The 22,788-nt window shown below is 57.5% G+C and overlaps 1 protein-coding gene across 1 annotated transcript; it reads left to right on the top strand.

Moving 5' to 3' along the window:
• The first annotated feature begins 401 nt into the window (after positions 1 to 401).
• LOC119955127 (integrin alpha-X-like) lies at positions 402 to 21,553 on the top strand. Its single transcript, XM_038781030.1, has 6 exons — positions 402 to 505; positions 3,291 to 3,368; positions 3,541 to 3,654; positions 13,263 to 13,367; positions 14,010 to 14,120; positions 19,673 to 21,553. Exons 1-6 carry the CDS (start codon positions 482 to 484, stop codon positions 19,784 to 19,786), a joined length of 546 nt encoding a protein of 181 aa, XP_038636958.1. The 5' UTR covers positions 402 to 481; the 3' UTR covers positions 19,787 to 21,553.
• Positions 21,554 to 22,788: the final 1,235 nt, after the last annotated feature.

Raw genomic sequence — 22,788 nt, 5'->3', positions numbered from 1 at the left:
GTACTGAGGGAGCGCCGCACTGACAGAGGGTCAGTACTGAAGGAGCGCCGCACTGTCAGAGGGTCAGTACTGAGGGAGTGCCGCACTGTCAGAGGGTCAGTACTGAGGGAGTGCTGCACTGCCAGAGGGTCAGTACTGAGGGAGTGCCGCACTGTCAGAGGGTCAGTACTAAGGGAGCGCTGCACTGTCAGAGGGTCAGTACTGAGGGAGTGCTGCACTGCCAGAGGGTCAGTACTGAGGGAGTACCGCACTGTCAGAGGGTCAGTACTAAGGGAGCGCTGCACTGTCAGAGGGTCAGTACTGAGGGAGCGCCGCACTGACAGAGGGTCAGTACTGAGGGAGCGCCGCACTGCCGGAGGATGAATACTGAATGAGTGTCTTTTGCTTTCTTTCTCAGGTGGAGAACGTGGGTCCTCAGTCCCTCCCTATCAATATAACTTTTTCTGTGCCATTCAAAGTGGGGACTGGGCTAACCTGGGAAATGCTGACGGTGAACACTACAGACGTGAGTGAGAATGGGGCCTCAACACTCGCTAAATCTTTCTCTTCAGACCCACTGACATCTGTGTCCTCGATGTGCTGCATGTTGGCTTTGGAGTTTCCCACACGCTGGGGGGAGCTGTACCTGATCTTCCCGATTGGGCAGTCTCCAACTCTCTCCACTCAATTTTTGAGTTTTACAATTCGGGACCGTGAACTCTGTCCTCCATTCTGATCGTTTTATCTGCCTCGTGCCAGTCCACGGGCAGGATTCCCCGTCGGCAGGACCCTCTGTTTCACCGGCAGTGGGCCCAAGCCTGTGGTTTCCCGACGGCGTGGGGTTGACCACAATGGGAATCCCCATTGGTCGGTCGCTGTGACGGAGGATCCCGCTGCTGGCGAGGGCACGCCCCACGTCTTGTTTTCACATCCCTGTTTTCAGCTGTTTGGTTTTCTGCTCTGCACCAATGGTGTCATTCTCTGCTCCAACTATTAGTTTGCCTTTTATTCTGAGACATCATTTATTATCTCCTGCCCTTGACCCTATCTTACAACTTCCCTTTTGTAATTTCCCGCCACTTCTAACAGCTTCAAGCCCCCACATTTCCAACTTTCATTCATTTCCAAAGGAGAGTCCGATTCAATCCGGAACATTCACTCTGTTTCGGTCCACACTGTTGTTGCCAGGCATATTTCTGTTTCCCAGTTTTCAGGATTCCCAACTAGCTGCGGAATTTTGCTTTCCGTCTACTCGTCTCTCGTTCGCTTCCTCCCTGTCCCTCACCGTCTCACTCCCTCCAGGTTTACCCTCTCCCCCGCTCTCATAGAATCTTAGAATCCCTACAGTGCAAAAGGAGGCCATTCGGCCCTTCGGCTCCGCAGCAACCCTCTGAAAGAGCACTTTACCTAGGCCTATGCCCCCTCCCTATCCTGGTAATCCCATAAAACCACCTAACCGTTGGACACTAAGTGGCAATTTAGCGTGGCCAATCCACCTAACCTGCACATCTTTGGACTGTGGGAGGAAACCGGAGCACCCGGAGGAAACCCACGCAGACACGGGAAGAACGTGAAAACTCCGCACAGTCAGCCAAGGCTGGCATTGAACCCGGGTCCCTAGTGAGAGAGATAGAGAAATACAGCACAGAACAGGCCCCTCGGCCCACGATGTTGTGCCGAACTTTTGTCCTAGGTTAATCATAGAATCTTGGACACCAAGGGCAATTTATCACGGCCAATCCACCCAACCTGCACATCTTTGGACTGTGGGAGGAAACCGGAGCACCCGGAGGAAACCCACGCAGACACGGGGAGGATGTGCAGACTCCACCCAGACAGTACTGTGAGGCAGCAGTGCTAATCATTGTGCCGCCATGCTGTCCTGTCAGATATGTGATGATTGTAGGAATTTGATATAGTATGATATGCATTTAGTTAAAGGCCTGGCTGAGTGTGTGTATGGCTGCTGCAGTAATCTTTATTACAAGTTCTGGTTCAAAAGACAAATGTGCAATTAAAGCATTGTAAAAGCGAGATCATCATTCTTTCCCACCATGGATATCGTTTACCTGAAGTTGCGCTGATGGAAGTTTGTCTATAAAAAGGTTCCATGGGGAGTAGATGTTTAGAGACTTGGCGCAATTCTGCGGCCTGATTGGTGCAGGCAGACAAAACGGCGCTCCGATCTGCGAGGAGCCGTTCCTGCTGGATCGCCTGCAGAAAACAACTCAAGTGCGGCCTTGGCGGAGGGAAACGCGTCAAGGCCAAAAGGGGATCGGCGAAGTGCCGCTGAAGAGCGGGTGTTTCTCCGCTCGACAGCTGCCAATGAACACCCCGGCTAAACCCGGCCAAAAACCGGACATAGATATTCAGCCGCTGGTTTGTGACTTTAGTTTAGTGAGGCGATGTGGTTAATGGAGGGGCCAGGGGCCTGATGCAGTCAGATGATGAGTTTTGAAGTTGTTTTCATCGGTCAGTGAACAGGCCAGCAGCAACTCTCAAAGCAGTTTAGTGACCAATTTGCCGGCGAACAGAATAGAGGTTCTGAAAAGGCAGGAATCAGCCAGCTGGTTCCCTGAAGGCGGGTTGTGGAATTTAAATTCAATTCGTAAAATCCAGAATTCTAAAACCCCATCGTGTTCACTAACATCCCTTGAGGGAAAGGGAAATCTGCTGCCCTAAGCTGACCAGGCCTACCTGTGACTGCAGAACCCCCCACACACGCACACAGCGAAGCGGGGATGAGGCGTAAACCTCCCTCACCCCACCCCGACGTGCCCTGAGCAAGATGCTCGATGCCAGGGGCACATCAGGGCTGGGCGAGAGATTCAGGTTCGCCAGCGGCACCCAGCATCCCTGCCAACATAATGACCCCGAACAGTGGCGACGAGGCGGGGGGGGGTGGGGGGCTTCCTCGTGAGGGGGCAGGGGCTCCGTTTTAAAATGAGGTGGTCACCCTGTTACCACGGATGAAAGTTTTTGACTGATGAAGCTTGTGCGTCTTTGGAACCCGCTGCCCGAGGAGGAGGTGGGGAAACCACTGAATATTTCAAAGACGAAGGTCGATAGATTGTAATTCTGGGAGGGAATCGGGAGCACCGGTATCAGAGGTTGGGGGGGGGGGGGTGGGAATGCAGACTGGAAAGACAAATAGGTAGGCCCAGATCTGAAGGAATGGTGGAGCAGCTTCGAGCTGCGCAGTGGCCTGCTCCCACACTATTCATTCGGAGGAAACGATTCGCTTTAATAGACAAATCGGACGAGTTTCATTCTCGTGATTCACTCTCCGCTCTTTCCCCCTCCCACTACAGCACGAAGCCAAGTGCAACGAGATGTCAACAACGTCCCAAGTGAGCCGGCAACAGATGGACATCTTCAACAGCTCCCAGGTAAGGGAAAGGAGGGAAACGACCTGTTCGCCACACCCACTCCAACTCCACTGTGAGGGCATGGCGAGGGCACTGCCCAGCGGAGAGCAGGCATTGGGCAACGGGGCTTTGTTAATGCTGCAGAGGGCCCACTGCTTGATGCATTGTTGAAACCTCTTCTCCTTCTCCGTAGGGTTGCACGGTGTCGACGTGTCTGATGTACGTTTGCCAAATGCCCCAGCTCAGGCACAATGGAAGGGCCATGTTTACCATATCGGGCGTAGTCAACTGGGGGAAACCCGATCAGGTCAGGAAACATGACAATGAACTTGTCCCCTCAGAGCTTTCCGGCTGGGGCGTATCAGCAAGAGAGACAGAGGGTCAGTACTGAGGGAGTGCCGCACTGTCAGAGGGTCAGTACTGAGGGAGTGCTGCACTGTCAGAGGGTCAGTACTGAGGGAGTGCTGCACTGTCAGAGGGTCAGTACTGAGGGAGTGCTGCACTGTCAGAGGGTCAGTACTGAGGGAGTGCCGCACTGTCAGAGGGTCAGTACTGAGGGAGTGCCGCACTGTGAGAGGGTCAGTACTGAGGGAGTGCCGCACTGTCCGAGGGTCAGTACTGAGGGAGTGCTGCACTGTCAGAGGGTTAGTACTGAGGGAGTGCTGCGCTGTCAGAGGGTCAGTACTGAGGGAGTGCCGCACTGTCAGAGGGTCAGTACTGAGGGAGTGCCGCACTGTCAGAGGGTCAGTACTGAGGGAGTGCTGCTCTGTCAGAGGGTCAGTACTGAGGGAGTGCTGCGCTGTCAGAGGGTCAGTACTGAGGGAGTGCCGCACTGTCCGAGGGTCAGTACTGAGGGAGTGCCGCACTGTCAGAGGGTCAGTACTGAGGGAACGCTGCACTGTCAGAGGGTCAGTACTGAGGGAGTGCCGCACTGTCAGAGGGTCAGTACTGAGGGAGTGCCGCACTGTCAGAGGGTCAGTACTGAGGGAGTGCCGCACTGTCAGAGGGTCAGTACTGAGGGAGTGCCGCACTGTCAGAGGGTCAGTACTGAGGGAGAGCTGCACTGTCAGAGGGTCAGTACTGAGGGAGCGCTGCACTGTCAGAGGGTCAGTACTGAGGGAGTGCCGCACTGTCAGAGGGTCAGTGCTGAGGGAGTGCTGCACTGTCAGAGGGTCAGTACTGAGGGAGTGCCGCACTGTCAGAGGGTCAGTACTGAGGGAGTGCTGCACTGTCAGAGTGACAGTACTGAGGGAGTGCCGCACTGTCACAGTGTCAGTCCTGAGGGAGTGCCGCACTGTCAGAGGGTCAGTACTGAGGGAGTGCCGCACTGTCAGAGGGTCAGTACTGAGGGAGCGCCGCACTGTCAGAGGGTCAGTACTGAGGGAGCGTCGCACTGTCAGAGGGTCAGTACTGAGGGAGCGCCGCACTTTCAGAGGTTCAGTACTGAGGGAGTGCCGCTTTGTCAGAGGGTCAGTACTGAGGGAGTGCTGCACTGTCAGAGGGTCAGTACTGAGGGAGTGCCGCACTGTCAGAGGGTCAGTACTGAGGGAGTGCCGCACTGTCAGAGGGTCAGTACTGAGGGAGCGCCGCATTGTCAGAGGGTCAGTACTGAGGGAGCGCCGCACTGTCAGAGGGTCAGTACTGAGGGAGTACCGCACTGTCAGAGGGTCAGTACTGAGGGAGCGCTGCGCTGTCGGAGGTTTGGTACTGAGGGAGTGCCGCACTGTCAGAGGGTCAGTACTGAGGGAGTGCCGCACTGTCAGGGGGTCAGTACTGAGGGAGTGCCGCACTGTCAGAGGGTCTGTACTGAGGGAGTGCCGCACTGTCAGAGGGTCAGTACTGAGGGAGTGCTGCACTGTCAGAAGGTCAGTACTGAGGGAGTGCCGCACTGTCAGAGGGTCAGTACTGAGGGAGTGCCGCACTGTCAGAGGGTCAGTACTGAGGGAGTGCCACACTGTCAGAGGGTCAGTACTGAGGGAGTGCCGCACTGTCAGGGGGTCAGTACTGAGGGAGTGCCGCACTGTCAGAGGGTCTGTACTGAGGGAGTGCCGCACTGTCAGAGGGTCAGTACTGAGGGAGTGCCGCACTGTCAGAGGGTCAGTACTGAGGGAGTGCCGCACTGTCAGAGGGTCAGTACTGAGGGAGTGCCGCACTGTCAGAGGGTCAGTACTGAGGGAGTGCTGCACTGTCAGAGGGCCAGTACTGAGGGAGTGCGGCACTGTCAGAGGGTCAGTACAGAGGGAGCGCTGCACTGTCAGAGGGTCAGTACTGAGGGAGTGCCGCACTGTCAGAGGGTCAGTACTGAGGGTGCTGCACTGTCAGAGGGTCAGTACTGAGGGAGCGCTGCACTGTCAGAAGGTCAGTACTGAGGGAGTGCCACACTGTCAGAGGGTCAGTACTGAGGGAGTGCCGCACTGTCAGGGGGTCAGTACTGAGGGAGTACCGCACTGTCAGAGGGTCAGTACTGAGGGAGCGCTGCGCTGTCGGAGGTTTGGTACTGAGGGAGTGCCGCACTGTCAGAGGGTCAGTACTGAGGGAGTGCCGCACTGTCAGGGGGTCAGTACTGAGGGAGTGCCGCACTGTCAGAGGGTCTGTACTGAGGGAGTGCCGCACTGTCAGAGGGTCAGTACTGAGGGAGTGCTGCACTGTCAGAAGGTCAGTACTGAGGGAGTGCCGCACTGTCAGAGGGTCAGTACTGAGGGAGTGCCGCACTGTCAGAGGGTCAGTACTGAGGGAGTGCCACACTGTCAGAGGGTCAGTACTGAGGGAGTGCCGCACTGTCAGAGGGTCAGTACTGAGGGAGTGCTGCACTGTCAGAGGGCCAGTACTGAGGGAGTGCGGCACTGTCAGAGGGTCAGTACAGAGGGAGCGCTGCACTGTCAGAGGGTCAGTACTGAGGGAGTGCCGCACTGTCAGAGGGTCAGTACTGAGGGTGCTGCACTGTCAGAGGGTCAGTACTGAGGGAGCGCTGCACTGTCAGAAGGTCAGTACTGAGGGAGTGCCACACTGTCAGAGGGTCAGTACTGAGGGAGTGCCGCACTGTCAGGGGGTCAGTACTGAGGGAGTGCCGCACTGTCAGAGGGTCTGTACTGAGGGAGTGCCGCACTGTCAGAGGGTCAGTACTGAGGGAGTGCCGCACTGTCAGAGGGTCAGTACTGAGGGAGTGCTGCACTGTCAGAGGGTCAGTACTGAGGGAGTGCTGCACTGTCAGAGGGTCAGTACTGAGGGAGTGCTGCACTGTCAGAGGGTCAGTACTGAGGGAGTGCCACACTGTCAGAGGGTCAGTACTGAGGGAGTGCTGCACTGTCAGAGGGTCAGTACTGAGGGAGTGCTGCACTGTCAGAGGGTCAGTACTGAGGGAGTGCTGCACTGTCAGAGGGTCAGTACTGAGGGAGTGCTGCACTGTCAGAGGGTCAGTACTGAGTGAGTGCCGCACTGTCAGAGGGTCAGTACTGAGGGAGTGCCACACTGTCAGAGGGTCAGTACTGAGGGAGCTCCGCACTGTCAGAGGGTCAGTACTGAGGGAGTGCTGCACTGTCAGAGGGTCAGTACTGAGGGAGTGCTGCACTGTCAGAGGGTCAGTACTGAGGGAGTGCCACACTGTCAGAGGGTCAGTACTGAGGGAGTGCTGCACTGTCAGAGGGTCAGTACTGAGGGAGTGCTGCACTGTCAGAGGGTCATTACTGAGGGAGTGCCGCACTGTCAGAGGGTCAGTACTGAGGGAGTGCCGCACTGTCAGAGGGTCAGTACTGAGGGAGAGCCGCACTGTCAGAGTGTCAGTACTGAGGGAATGCCGCACTGTCAGAGTGTCAGTACTGAGGGAGTGCTGCACTGTCAGAGGGTCAGTACTGAGGGAGCGCCGCACTGTCAGAGGGTCAGTACTGAGGGAGTGCCGCACTGTCAGAGGGTCAGTACTGAGGGAGTGCCGCACTGTCAGAGGGTCAGTACTGAGGGAGTGCTGCACTATCAGAGGGTCAGTACTGAGGGAGCGCCGCACTGTCAGAGGGTCAGTACTGAGGGAGTGCCGCACTGTCAGAGGGTCAGTACTGAGGGAGTGCCGCACTGTCAGAGGGTCAGTACTGAGGGAGTGCCGCACTGTCAGAGGGTCTGTACTGAGGGAGTGCCTCACTGTCAGAGGGTCAGTACTGAGGGAGTGCTGCGCTGTCAGAGGGTCAGTACTGAGGGAGTGCCACACTGTCAGAGGGTCAGTACTGAGGGAGTGTACGCACTGTCAGAGGGTCAGTACTGAGGGAGTGCCGCACTGTCAGAGGGTCTGTACTGAGGGAGCCGCACTGTCAGAGGGTCAGTACTGAGGGAGTGCCGCACTGTCAGAGGGTCAGCACTGGGGGAGTGCTGCACTGTCAGAGGGTCAGTAATGAGGGAGTGCCGCACTGTCAGAGGGTCAGTGCTGAGGGAGTGCTGCACTGTCAGAGGGTCAGTGCTGAGGGAGTGCCGCACTGTCAGAGGGTCAGTACTGATGGAGTAATGCACTGTCAGAGGTTCAGTACTGAGGGAGTGCCGCACTGTCAGAGGGTCAGTACTGAGGGAGTGCTGCACTGTCAGAGGGTCAGTGTTGACTCTGTTTCACAGAAGCGCCCAGATCCCTCTGTACCGCAGCAACACCCAGATCCCTCTGTACCACACTGACACCCAGATCCCTCTTTACCACAGCAACACCCAGATCCCTCTGTACCACAACAACACCCAGATCCCTCTGTACCACAGCAACACCCAGATCGCTCTGTACCACAGCAACACCCATATCCCTCTGTACCACAGCGACACCCAGATCCCTCTGTACCACAGCAACACCCAGATCCCTCTGTACAACAGCAACACCCAGATCCCTCTGTACCACAGCAACACCCAGATCCCTCTGTACCACAGCAACACCCAGATCCCTCTGTACCGCAGCAACACCCAGATCCCTCTGTACCGCAGCAACACCCAGATCCCTCTGTACCGCACAGACACCCAGATCCCTCTGTACCGCACAGACACCCAGATCCCTCTGTACCACAGCAACACCCAGATCCCTCTGTACCACAGTGACACCCAGATCCCTCTGTTCCACAGCAACACCCAGATCCCTCTGTACCACAGCAACACCCAGATCCCTCTGTACCTCAGCAACACCCAGATCCCTCTGTACCACAGCAACACCCAGATCCCTCTGTCCAACAGCAACACCCAGATCCCTCTGTACCGCAGCAACACCCAGATCCCTCTGTACCTCAGCAACACCCAGATCCCTCTGTACCGCAGCAACACCCAGATCCCTCTGTACCACAGCAACACCCAGATCCCTCTGTACCACAGCAACACCCAGATCCCTCTGTACCACAGCAACACCCAGATCCCTCTGTACCACAGCGACACCCAGATCCCTCTGTACCGCAGCAACACCCAGATCCCTCTGTACCACAGCGACACCCAGATCCCTCTGTACCGCAACAACACCCAGATCCCTCTGTACCACAGCAACACCCAGATCCCTCTGTACCGCAGCAACACCCAGATCCCTCTGTACCACAGCAACACCCAGATCCCTCTGTACCGCAGCAACACCCTGATCCCTCTGTACCGCAGCGACACCCAGATCCCTCTGTACCACAGTAGCACCCAGATCCCTCTGTACCACAGCAACACCCAGATCCCTCTGTACCATAGTGACACCCAGATCCCTCTGTACCACAGCAACACCCAGATCCCTCTGTCCCACAGCAACACCCAGATCCCTCTGTACCACAGCAACACCCAGATCCCTCTGTACCGCAGCAACACCCAGATCCCTCAGTACCACAGCAACACCCAGATCCCTCTGTACCACAGCAACACCCAGATCCCTCTGTACCACAGCAACACCCAGATCCCTCTGTACAACAGTAACACCCAGATCCCTCTGTACCACAGCAACACCCAGATCCCTCTGTACCACAGCAACACCCAGATCCCTCTGTACCGCAGCAACACCCAGATCCCTCTGTACCGCAGCAACACCCAGATCCCTCTGTACCACAGCAACACCCAGATCCCTCTGTACCGCAGCAACACCCAGATCCCTCTGTACCGCAGCGACACCCAGATCCCTCTGTACCACAGCAACACCCAGATCCCTCTGTACCGCAGCAACACCCAGATCCCTCTGTACCGCAGCGACACCCAGATCCCTCTGTACCACAGCAACACTCTGATCCCTCTGTACCACAGGAACACCCAGATCCCTCTATACCACAGCAACACCCAGATCCCCCTGTACCACAGCAACACCCAGATCCCTCTGTACCGCAGCAACACCCAGATCCCTCTGTACCACAGCAACACCCAGATCCCTCTGTACCGCAGCAACACCCAGATCCCTCTGTACCACAGCAACACCCAGATCCCTCTGTACCGCAGCAACACCCAGATCCCTCTGTACCTCAGCAACACCCAGATCCCTCAGTACCACAGCAACACCCAGATCCCTCTGTACCACAGCAACACCCAGATCCCTCTGTACCGCAGCAACACCCAGATCCCTCTGTACCGCAGCAACACCCAGATCCCTCTGTACCACAGCAACACCCAGATCCCTCTGTACCACAGCAACACCCAGATCCCTCTGTACCACAGCAACACCCAGATCCCTCTGTACCACAGCGACACCCAGATCCCTCTGTACCGCAGCAACACCCAGATCCCTCTGTACCACAGCGACACCCAGATCCCTCTGTACCGCAACAACACCCAGATCCCTCTGTACCACAGCAACACCCAGATCCCTCTGTACCACAGCAACACCCAGATCCCTCTGTACCACAGTAACACCCAGATCCCTCTGTACCACAGCAACACCCAGATCCCTCTGTACCACAGCAACACCCAGATCCCTCTGTACCGCAGCAACACCCAGATCCCTCTGTACCACAGCAACACCCAGATCCCTCTGTACCGCAGCAACACCCAGATCCCTCTGTACCACAGCAACACCCAGATCCCTCTGTACCACAGCGACACCCAGATCCCTCTGTACCACAGTGACACCCAGATCCCTCTGTACCACAGCAACACCCAGATCCCTCTGTACCACAGTGACACCCAGATCCCTCTGTACCACAGCAACACCCAGATCCCTCTGTACCACAGGGACACCCAGATCCCTCTGTACCACAGCAATACCCAGATCCCTCTGTAGAACAGTAACACCCAGATCCCTCTGTACCACAGCAACACCCTGATCCCTCTGTACCGCAGCAACACCCAGATCCCTCTGTACCACAGCAACACCCAGATCCCTCTGTACCGCAGCAACACCCAGATCCCTCTGTACCACAGTAGCACCCAGATCCCTCTGTACCACAGCAACACCCAGATCCCTCTGTACCACAGTAGCACCCAGATCCCTCTGTACCACAGCAACACCCAGATCCCTCTGTACCACAGCAACACCCAGATCCCTCTGTACCACAGCAACACCCAGATCCCTCTGTACCACAGCAACACCCAGATCCCTCTGTACCACAGCAACACCCAGATCCCTCTGTACCACAGCAACACCCAGATCCCTCTGTACCACAGCAACACCCAGATCCCTCTGTACCACAGCAACACCCAGATCCCTCTGTACGACAGCAACACCCAGATCCCTCTGTAGCACAGTAGCACCCAGATCCCTCTGTACCACAGCAACACCCAGATCCCTCTGTACCATAGTGACACCCAGATCCCTCTGTACCACAGCAACACCCAGATCCCTCTGTACCACAGCAACACCCAGATCCCTCTGTACAACAGTAACGCCCAGATCCCTCTGTACCACAGCAACACCCATATCCCTCTGTACCACAGCAACACCCAGATCCCTCTGTACCGCAGCAACACCCAGATCCCTCTGTACAACAGTAACACCCAGATCCCTCTGTACCACAGCAACACCCAGATCCCTCTGTACCACAGCAACACCCAGATCCCTCTGTAGCACAGCAACACCCAGATCCCTCTGTAGCACAGTAGCACCCAGATCCCTCTGTACCACAGCAACACCCAGATCCCTCTGTACCATAGTGACACCCAGATCCCTCCTTACCACAGCAACACCCAGATCCCTCTGTACCACAGCAACACCCAGATCCCTCTGTACCACAGCAACACCCAGATCCCTCTGTACCACAGCAACACCCAGATCCCTCTGTCCCACAGCAACACCCAGATCCCTCTGTACCACAGCAACACCCAGATCCCTCTGTACCACAGCAACACCCAGATCCCTCTGTACCGCAGCAACACCCAGATCCCTCTGTACCACAGCAACACCCATATCCCTCTGTACTGCAGCAACACCCAGATCCCTCTGTACCACAGGAACACCCAGATCCCTCTGTACCACAGCGACACCCAAATCCCTCTGTACCGCAGCAACACCCAGATCCCTCTGACAGCAACACCCAGATCCTTCTGTACCTTAGCAACACCCAGATCCCTCTGTACCGCAGCAACACCCAGATCCCTCTGTGCCACAGCAACACCCAGATCCCTCTGTACCACAGCAAGACCCAGATCCCTCAATACCACAGCATCACCCAGATTCCTCTGTACCACAGCAACACCCAGATCCCTCCGTACCGCAGCAACACCCAGATCCCTCTGTACCACAGCAACACCCAGATCCCTCTGTACCACAGCGACACCCAGATCCCTCTGTACCGCAGCAACACCCAGATCCCTCTGTACCACAGCGACACCCAGATTCCTCTGTACCACAGCGACACCCAGATCCCTCTGTACCACAGCAACACCCAGATCTCTCTGTACCACAGCAACACCCAGATCCCTCTGTACCACAGCGACACCCAGATCCCTCTGTACCTCAGCAACACCCAGATCCCTCTGTACCACAGCAACACCCAGATCCCTCTGTACCACAGCAACAACCAGATCCCTCTGTACCACAGCGACACCCACATCCATCTGTACAAGAGTTTTGCATTTTAAAACCCCTGAATAATATCCTGATTTTCTGTTCTCCCTGCCAGAGTGCACATGTTCATATTTTCCCACATTATACTGTATTATATTTTTGCCCACTCACGTAACAGTGGCACAGTGGTTATCACTGTTGTTTCACAGCACCAGAGGCCTGGATTTGATTCAAGGCTTGGGTCACTGTCTACACGTTCTCCCCCGCTTCTGCCTGGGTTCCCTCCGGGTGCTCCAGTTTCCTCCCACAAGTCCCCAAAAAAAGACATGCTTGTTAGGTGAATTGGTCATTCTGAATTCTCCCTCAGTGTACCCGAACAGGCGCCGGAGTGTGGTGACTAGGGGCTTTTCACAGTAACTTCATTGTAGCGTTAATGTGACACTACTGAAGATTATGGGTGGCACGGTAGCACAATGGTTAGCACCATTGTTTCACAGCTCCATGGTCGATTCCCGGCTTGGGTCACTATCTGTGCGGAGTCTGTACGCTCTCCCCGTGTCTGCGTGGATTTCCTCCGGGTGCTCCGGCTTCCTCCCACAAGTCCCGAAAGACGTGCTGACATTCTGAATTCTCCCTCGGCGTACCCGAACAGGCGCCAGAGTGTGGCGACTAGGGGCTTTCCACAGTAACTTCACTGCAGTGTTGATGTAAGCCGACTTGTGACAATGAAGATTATTATTATTATAACCAATCTACTGCCCCTTGCAGAGTCTTTGTGTCCTCCCGACAGCTTCCTTTCCCACCTAGATTTGGCTGCATACATTCATTCCCTTAAACGTTGTTCGCAAATGGTTGAGCCTCCAACACTGAACCTGTGGCACCAAGAGGTGAACTTTACATTGGATGTCAAGTACTTGCGCTTTGCAGAAGGCATTGGATTTAGTGCCACAAGAAAGGCTTTTTTTAAAACTTAGTTATCCCGCAGTTAAAATGTGATGCTTTCTTTTGCGATGCAGGCCCTACCCCAGGATGTGATGCTCACGACCTATGCAAAAGTGGGCTATGATGAGAACAAGTATATTCACGTCTCTCAAGCCACCAACCGTTTTCAAGAAGCCGAAGTGAGTGATTTCTCCTCTGTCAGGTGTTGGGGCGGTGGGGGGGGGGGGGGGGGGGGGGGGAGGGGGGGGGGGGGAGGGGGGGGGGGGAGGGGGGGGTTGCAGGAGAACTTCAAGTGCTTAGCGTGCAGCCGCTGCTCTGAGGCAGCTGAAGGCATGGACACAAATTGGGGGATGCCAGAATTAGCGGAGCATTGTGGGGCTGGAGGAGGTGTCAAAGATAGGGAGTTCTGTAGTGGTTGGAGGAGATTGCAGAGACAGCAATGGTTGTAGAGGCTGGAGGAGGTGACCGAGGTAAGGAGGGTGGGGGGGGCTGAATTAGGTGACAGAGATAGGGAAGGTTGGAGGAGGTTACAGAGATAGGGAGTGGACAAGGATACAAATTGAGGCGTTGCCCTATCGCGAAGCAGTGTGGGTCAGGGAGCTGCGGGTGCGATGGCCAATGGGGACGCGGTGTGAGTTCAGACACGGAGGGTGGGGGAGATTTTGGATAATCTGAAATTTCCAGAGGGGAGAATATGGGAGGGTGGCCGGGTCAGGTCAGGAATAGTCAGTCTGGAGGTGGAGGTGGAGGTGGAGGCGGAGTTGTGTGGGGAAATATCCCTCCTACCTCACTAATGTGATTTCTTTCTCCGCGGTTTTCAGGTTACCACGAGGGTTGAGATTGTAAAAGAGGTTAACCAGCTGCCCATCATTATCGGGAGCTCGATCGGAGGCTTGGTCTTGTTGGCTATCGTGGCTGGAGTCCTTTATAAGGTAAGTGGGTGCCAGGGTACATTGAGAGATAGGGAGAATGGGTAGGAGGACTGACCACAGCGCTGCCTTCAGGCTGGGAGGACTGATCACAGCGCTGCCTTCAGGCTGGGAGGACTGATCACAGCGCTACCTTCAGGCTGGGAGGACTGACCACAGCGCTGCCTTCAGGCTGGGAGGACTGATCACAGCGCTGCCTTCAGGCTGGGAGGACTGACTGCAACACTCCCTTCAGGCTGGGAGGTCTGATCACAGCGCTCCCTTCAGGCTGGGAGGACTGATCACAGCTCTGACTTCAGGCTGGGAGGACTGATCACAGCGCTACCTTCAGGCTGGGAGGACTGACCACAGCGCTGCCTTCAGGCTGGGAGGACTGATCACAGCGCTGCCTTCAGGCTGGGAGGACTGATCACAGCGCTACCTTCAGGCTGGGAGGACTGATCACAGCGCTGCCTTCAGGCTGGGAGGACTGGCTGCAACACTGCCTTCAGGCTGGGAGGACTGATCACAGCGCTGCCTTCAGGCTGGGAGGACTGATCACAGCGCTGCCTTCAGGCTGGGAGGACTGATCACAGCGCTGCCTTCAGGCTGGGAGGACTGGCTGCAACACTGCCTTCAGGCTGGGAGGACTGATCACAGCGCTGCCTTCAGGCTGGGAGGACTGATCACAGCGCTGCCTTCAGGCTGGGAGGTCTGATCACAGCGCTGCCTTCAGGCTGGGAGGACTGATCACAGTGCTCCCTTCAGGCTGGGAGGACTGATCACAGCGCTGCCTTCAGGCTGGGAGGACTGATCACAGCGCTGCCTTCAGGCTGGGAGGACTGATCACAGCGCTGCCTTCAGGCTGGGAGGACTGATCACAGCGCTGCCTTCAGGCTGGGAGGACTGATCACAGCGCTGCCTTCAGGCTGGGAGGACTGATCACAGCGCTGCCTTCAGGCTGGGAGGACTGATCACAGCGCTGCCTTCAGGCTGGGAGGACTGATCACAGCGCTGCCTTCAGGCTGGGAGGACTGATCACAGCGCTGCCTTCAGGCTGGGAGGACTGATCACAGCGCTGCCTTCAGGCTGGGAGGACTGACGGCAACACTCCCTTCAGGCTTGGAGGACTGATCACAGCGCTGCCTTCAGGCTGGGAGGACTGATCACGGCGCTGCCTTCAGGCTGGGAGGACTGATCACAGCGCTGCCTTCAGGCTGGGAGGGCTGATCACAGCGCTGCCTTCAGGCTGGGAGGACTGATCGCAGCGCTGTCTTCAGGCTGGGAGGACTGACTGCAACACTCCCTTCAGGCTGGGAGGACTGATCACAGTGCTCCCTTCAGGCTGGGAGGTCTGATCACAGCGCTGCCTTCAGGCTGGGAGGTCTGATCACAGCGCTGCCTTCAGGCTGGGAGGACTGATCACAGCGCTGCCTTCAGGCTGGGAGGACTGATCACAGCGCTGCCTTCAGGCTGGGAGGACTGACTGCAACACTGCCTCCAGGCTGGGAGGACTGATCACAGCGCTGCCTTCAGGCTGGGAGGACCGATCACAGCGCTGCCTTCAGGCTGGGAGGACTGACTGCAACACTGCCTCCAGGCTGGGAGGACTGACTGCAGCGCTGCCTTCAGGCTGGGAGGACTGATCACAGCGCTGCCTTCAGGCTGGGAGGACTGACCCCAGCGCTGCCTTCAGGCTGGGAGGACTGATCACAGCACTACCTTCAGGCTGGGAGGACTGATCACAGCGCTGCCTTCAGGCTGGGAGGACTGATCACAGCGCTGCCTTCAGGCTGGGAGGACTGATCACAGCGCTGCCTTCAGGCTGGGAGGACTGATCACAGCGCTGCCTTCAGGCTGGGAGGGCTGATCACAGCGCTGCCTTCAGGCTGGGAGGACTGACCCCAGCGCTGCCTTCAGGCTGGGAGGACTGACCCCAGCGCTGCCTTCAGGCTGGGAGGACTGATCACAGCGCTGCCTTCAGGCTGGGAGGACTGATCACAGCGCTGCCTTCAGGCTGGGAGAACTGATCACAGCGCTGCCTCCAGGCTGGGAGGACTGACTGCAACACTGCCTTCAGGCTGGGAGGACTGATCACAGCGCTGCCTTCAGGCTGGGAGGACTGATCACAGCGCTGCCTTCAGGCTGGGAGGACCGATCACAGCGCTCCCTTCAGGCTGGGAGGACTGATCACAGCGCTGCCTTCAGGCTGGGAGGTCTGATCACAGCGCTGCCTTCAGGCTGGGAGGACTGATCACAGCGCTGCCTTCAGGCTGGGAGGTCTGATCACAGCGCTGCCTTCAGGCTGGGAGGACTGATCACAGCGCTGCCTTCAGGCTGGGAGGACTGATCACAGCGCTGCCTTCAGGCTGGGAGGACTGACTGCAACACTGCCTTCAGGCTGGGAGGACTGATCACAGCGCTGCCTCCAGGCTGGGAGGACTGATCACAGCGCTGCCTTCAGGCTGGGAGGACTGATCACAGCGCTGCCTCCAGGCTGGGAGGACTGGCTGCAACGCCACCCTCAGGCTGGGAGGACTGGCTGCAACGCCACCCTCAGGTCGGGAGGACTGGTTGCAGCACCACCCTCAGGCCGGGAGGACTGGCTGCAGCCCCACCTTCAGGCTGGGAGGACTGGCTGCAGCGTCACCCTCAGGCCGGGAAGAATGACTGCACAGCCACCCTGAGGCCGGGGGGACTGACTGCAGCGCCAGCCTCAGGTCGAGACGCCCTGAGGCCAGAAGAACTGACTGCAGCGCCACCCTCAGTCTGGGAGGACTGGCTGCAGCGCCACCCTCGGGCCGGGAGGACTGGCTGCAGGTCCAGTCTCAAGCTGGAAGGACTGATTGCAGGTCCACCCTCAGGCCGGGGGGGGGACTGGAGGCAGGTCCACTCTCAGGCTGGTAGGACTGGCTGCAGCGCCACTGTCAGGCTGGGAGGACTGACTGCAGCGCCACTGTCAGGCTGGGAGGACTGATTGCAGCGCCACTGTCAGGCTGGGAGGACTGACGGCAGCTCCACTGTCAGGCTGGGAGGACTGATTGCAGCACCACTGTCAGGCTGGGAGGACTGACTGCAGCGCCACCGTCAGGCTGGGAGGACTGATTGCAGCACCACTGTCAGGCTGGGAGGACTGACTGCAGCTCCACTGTCAGGCTGGGAGGACTGACTGCAGCGCCACTGTCAGGCTGGGAGGGCTGACTGCAGCGCCACTGTCAGGCTGGGAGGGCTGACTGCAGCGCCACTGTCAGGCTGGGAGGACTGACTGCAGCGCCACTGTCAGGCTGGGAGGGCTGACTGCAGCGCCACTGTCAGGCTGGGAGGACTGACTGCAGCACCACTGTCAGGCTGGGAGGACTGACTGCAGCGCCACTGTCAGGCTGGGAGGACTGATTGCAGCTCCACTGTCAGGCTGGGAGGACTGATTGCAGCACCACTGTCAGGCTGGGAGGACTGACTGCAGCACCACTGTCAGGCTGGGAGGACTGACTGCAGCACCACTGTCAGGCTGGGAGGACTGATTGCAGCACCACTGTCAGGCTGGGAGGACTGACTGCAGCGCCACTGTCAGGCTGGGAGGGCTGACTGCAGCGCCACTGTCAGGCTGGGAGGGCTGACTGCAGCGCCACTGTCAGGCTGGGAGGACTGACTGCAGCGCCACTGTCAGGCTGGGAGGACTGCCTGCAGCGCCACTGTCAGGCTGGGAGGACTGACTGCAGCTCCACTGTCAGGCTGGAGGACTGATTGGAGCGCCACTGTCAGGCTGGTAGGACTGGCTGCAGCGCCACTGTCAGGCTGGGAGGACTGACTGCAGCTCCACTGTCAGGCTGGGAGGACTGATTGGAGCGCCACTGTCAGGCTGGTAGGACTGGCTGCAGCGCCACTGTCAGGCTGGGAGGACTGATTGCAGCGCCACTGTCAGGCTGGGAGGACTGACGGCAGCTCCACTGTCAGGCTGGGAGGACTGATTGCAGCACCACTGTCAGGCTGGGAGGACTGACTGCAGCGCCACTGTCAGGCTGGGAGGGCTGACTGCAGCGCCACTGTCAGGCTGGGAGGGCTGACTGCAGCGCCACTGTCAGGCTGGGAGGACTGACTGCAGCGCCACTGTCAGGCTGGGAGGGCTGACTGCAGCGCCACTGTCAGGCTGGGAGGACTGACTGCAGCACCACTGTCAGGCTGGGAGGACTGACTGCAGCGCCACTGTCAGGCTGGGAGGACTGATTGCAGCTCCACTGTCAGGCTGGGAGGACTGATTGCAGCGCCACTGTCAGGCTGGGAGGGCTGACTGCAGCGCCACTGTCAGGCTGGGAGGACTGACTGCAGCGCCACTGTCAGGCTGGGAGGACTGACTGCAGCGCCACTGTCAGGCTGGAGGACTGACTGCAGCGCCACCCTCAGGCCGGGAGGACTGGCTGCAGCACCACCCTCAGGCTGGGAGGACTGACTGCAGCTCCACCGTCAGGCTGGGAGGACTGACTGCAGCTCCACTGTCAGGCTGGGAGGACTGACGGCAGCTCCACTGTCAGGCTGGGAGGACTGATTGCAGCTCCACTGTCAGGCTGGGAGGACTGATTGCAGCTCCACTGTCAGGCTGGGAGGACTGACGGCAGCTCCACTGTCAGGCTGGGAGGACTGACTGCAGCACCACCGTCAGGCTGGGAGGACTGATTGCAGCTCCACTGTCAGGCTGGGAGGACTGACGGCAGCTCCACTGTCAGGCTGGGAGGACTGACTGCAGCTCCACTGTCAGGCTGGGAGGACTGACGGCAGCTCCACTGTCAGGCTGGGAGGACTGATTGGAGCGCCACTGTCAGGCTGGGAGGACTGACTGCAGGGCCACTGTCAGGCTGGGAGGACTGATTGCAGCTCCACTGTCAGGCTGGGAGGACTGACGGCAGCTCCACTGTCAGGCTGGGAGGACTGACTGCAGCTCCACTGTCAGGCTGGGAGGACTGCCTGCAGCGCCACTGTCAGGCTGGGAGGACTGACTGCAGCGCCACCCTCAGGCCGGGAGGACTGGCTGCAGCACCACCCTCAGGCTGGGAGGACTGACTGCAGCTCCACCGTCAGGCTGGGAGGACTGACTGCAGCACCACTGTCAGGCTGGGAGGACTGACTGCAGCTCCACTGTCAGGCTGGGAGGACTGACTGCAGCACCACTGTCAGGCTGGGAGGACTGACTGCAGCTCCACTGTCAGGCTGGGAGGACTGACTGCAGCTCCACTGTCAGGCTGGGAGGACTGACTGCAGCGCCATTGTCAGGCCAGGAGGACTGGCTGCAGCGCCACCCTTAGGCCGGGAGGACTGACTGCAGCTCCACTGTCAGGCTGGGAGGACTGACTGCAGCGCCATTGTCAGGCCAGGAGGACTGATTGCAGCTCCACTGTCAGGCTGGGAGGACTGACTGCAGCGCCATTGTCAGGCCAGGAGGACTGGCTGCAGCGCCACCCTTAGGCCGGGAGGACTGGCTGCAGCGCTGCCCTCAGGCCGGGAGGACTGGCTGCAGCGCTGCCCTCAGGCCGGGAGGACTGATTGAACGGAAGGGGGTCATCGTCTGCTCTGTCTCTTGCCAGGTCGGTTTCTTCAAGAGGGGCTACAAGGCCAAGTTGGAGGATGCAGGCGACGATGGACCTGACGGGGTCCCAACTGATGCTTCCGCCCCCTTCCCCGAGCCAGCCACAGCTTGAGGAACGGCCTGCATGCAGAGAGCAGGACGTGAGGCCACTACCCCAGAAAAATCACCAAGCTGCTGCTGCATCAACAGAAGGAGAAAATGGAGAGAGGGAATTCAAGGCTGAGAGGCAATGGAGGGGTGGGGCTGGAAGACTTGTTTCAGCAGCTCGAACGGAGGGTCAAGGGAGGCCAGTATTGGCGAACCCCTTTTAAGTAGTATCTTCTTTCAATGAATCCCTCTCTCTCTCTCTCGGAATTCCTAATCAGGAGGGACCTGGACCTCAGAGCCTTCTTTAAAAAGGGTGCTCAGTCTCCAATCCCCGAGAGGGTCCTCCGTCTCCAATCCCCGAGAGGGTCCTCCGTCTCCAATCCCCGAGAGGGTCCTGTCTCCAATTATAGAGGGTCCTCTGTCTCCAATCCCCAAGAGGGTCCTCTGTCTCCAATCCCCGAGAGGGTCCTCCGTCTCCAAACCCCAAAAGGGTCCTGTCTCCAATTATAGAGGGTCCTCTGTCTCCAATCCCCGAGAGGGTCCTCTGTCTCCAATCCCCGAGAGGGTCCTCTGTCTCCAATCCCCGAGAGGGTCCTCCATCTCCAACCCCCGAGAGGGTCCTCCGTCTCCAATCCCCGAGAGGGTCCTCCGTCTCCAAACCCCAAAAGGGTCCTGTCTCCAATTATAGAGGGTCCTCTGTCTCCAATCCCCAAGAGTGTCCTCTGTCTCCAATCCCCAAGAGGGTCCTCTGTCTCCAATCCCCAAGAGGGTCCTCCGTCTCCAATCCCCAAGAAGGTCCTCTGTCTCCAATCCCCAAGAGGGTCCTCTGTCTCCAATCCCCAAGAGGGTCCTCTGTCTCCAATCCCCAAGAGGGTCCTCTGTCTCCAATCCCCAAGAGGGTCCTCTGTCTCCAATCCCCAAGAGGGTCCTCTGTCTCCAATCCCCAAGAGGGACCTCTGTCTCCAAACCCCAAAAGGGTCCTGTCTCCAATCCCCAAGAGGGTCCTCCGTCTCCAATCCCCGAGAGGGTCCTCTGTCTCCAACCCCCGAGAGGGTCCTCCATCTCCAACCCCCGAGAGGGTCCTCTGTCTCCAATCCCCGAGAGGGTCCTCTGTCTCCAATCCCCGAGAGGGTCCTCCATCTCCAACCCCCGAGAGGGTCCTCCGTCTCCAATCCCCGAGAGAGTCCTCTGTCACCAAACCCCAAGAGGGTCCTCTGCCTCCAATCCCCGAGAGGGTCCTCCGTCTCCAATCCCCGAGAGGGTCCTCTGTCTTTGAGCTCTCTTATAAAGAGGGTCCTCGACCACTAAGACCCCATACAAGATGTGTCCTCAACCTCGGAGACCCTATACGAAATGGGTCCTCGACCTCGGAGACCCCATACAAGATTGGTCCTCGACCTCTTAAGCCCCCTTACAAGGAAGGTCCTAGATCTCTGAGCCCCTTTTAAAGAGACCCTGACCTCCGAGCCCCCTTTTAAAAGGGGACCTCAACATCCATGCCTCCTGCTAAAGAGATATCCGAGCACCCTTTTGAAGAGGGTCCGCTTCTCCTGAACCCTCGATTGGGGTGGAGGGGGGTTCGGGTTCAAAACTGCTTTTGCCAAGGCTGCTCCACATTTAGGAGGGTGGAGGGCAAGATTCGTGACCAGCGATCTCCAACGCCACTGTATCAGCTCTCAAGACCACATTGGCTCCCCGTCACTGGACACATATACACACGCGCCGCGCTACCTTGCAATGTACTGCGTCTCGGCGTCGACTGTTATCTGCAGCATTAAAGGAGAGACCGCTATCAAACGGGTCACTGGTTTACATGAGGTTGGCACACAGGGAGCAATGGGAGGGCACGTTGAGAGACGGGTGGGGAGCAGGAGGTCCAGGCCCTCTCTTCATCTGTGTACAGCTGCAGTAAAACTTCCCACTTTACACCCTATAATCACCCCTTACAACAAACACCAACATTCGCCCTGCCTTCCTAATCGCTTGCGGACATCTGCAGAACTCTGATCCCCAAGGTTGGACATTCAGATCCCTCCTGTATCACCAAGTTCTGCAGTCTCTCTCTATTTAAATAGTGCTTTATATGATATATGTAAGTGTCATAGTTATCGGAGTTAACAGCACAGAAAGAGGCCCTTTGGCCACTGTGTCTGTGAGCCGGTGAGCAAGCACCTCTCTATTCTAATTGTCCACCACCAGTGCCGAAGCATTGCACAGCGATGATGCATGAAGTTCCCGCCTAAATGCTTCTCAATGTGGGGAGGATTCCCGCCTCTCTCACCCTTTCAAGCAGCGAGTTCCAGATTCCCACCCGCCTCTGGGTGAAAGGTTTCTCCTCAAATTCCCTCCTGCTCCTTACCTTGAATCTGTGCCCCTGGTTAGACCCCTCTACTAGGGGAAAGGCTCCTTCCTATCCACTCTTTGTGCCCCTTCATAACTTTGTACACCTCAGCCAGGACCCCCCCTCAGCTTTCTCTCCTCTGAGGGAAATCTACCCTCCAGCCTAACCAGACTCTCTCCATAGCTGAAACTCTGCAGCCCAGGCAGCATCCTGGTGAACCTCCTCTGCACCCTTTCCAGTGCAAACACATCCTTCCTGTAGTGTGGTGACCAGAACGGCACACAATGCTCTAGCTGTGGCCTAACCAGTGTTTTATACAGCTCCAGCATAACCTATCCACTCTTATATTTGATGCCTTGGTTAATAAAGGTCCTACCTTCCTTTTTTTTAAAAATAAATTTAGAATACCCAATTCATTTTGTCCCAATTAAGGGTCAATTTAGCGTGGCCAATCCACCTACCCTGCACATCTTTTGGGTTGTGGCGGCGAAACCCACACAGACACGAGGAGAATGTGCAAACTCCACACAGACAGTGACCCAGAGCCGACGTCGAACCTGGGACCTTGAGACGGTAGTGCGATCCCACTGTGCCATCATGCTGCCCGCCTATCTTCCTTCTTAACCACCTTATCTACCTGTCCTGTTGTCTTCATGGATCTATGGACATAGACATAGAACAGTACA

The sequence above is a fragment of the Scyliorhinus canicula genome, chromosome 20, assembly GCF_902713615.1.
Source record: "Scyliorhinus canicula chromosome 20, sScyCan1.1, whole genome shotgun sequence".
NCBI lineage: Eukaryota > Metazoa > Chordata > Chondrichthyes > Carcharhiniformes > Scyliorhinidae > Scyliorhinus > Scyliorhinus canicula.
Note: the sequence above shows the minus strand (reverse complement) of the source record. Positions and strands in the feature narration are given on the sequence as shown.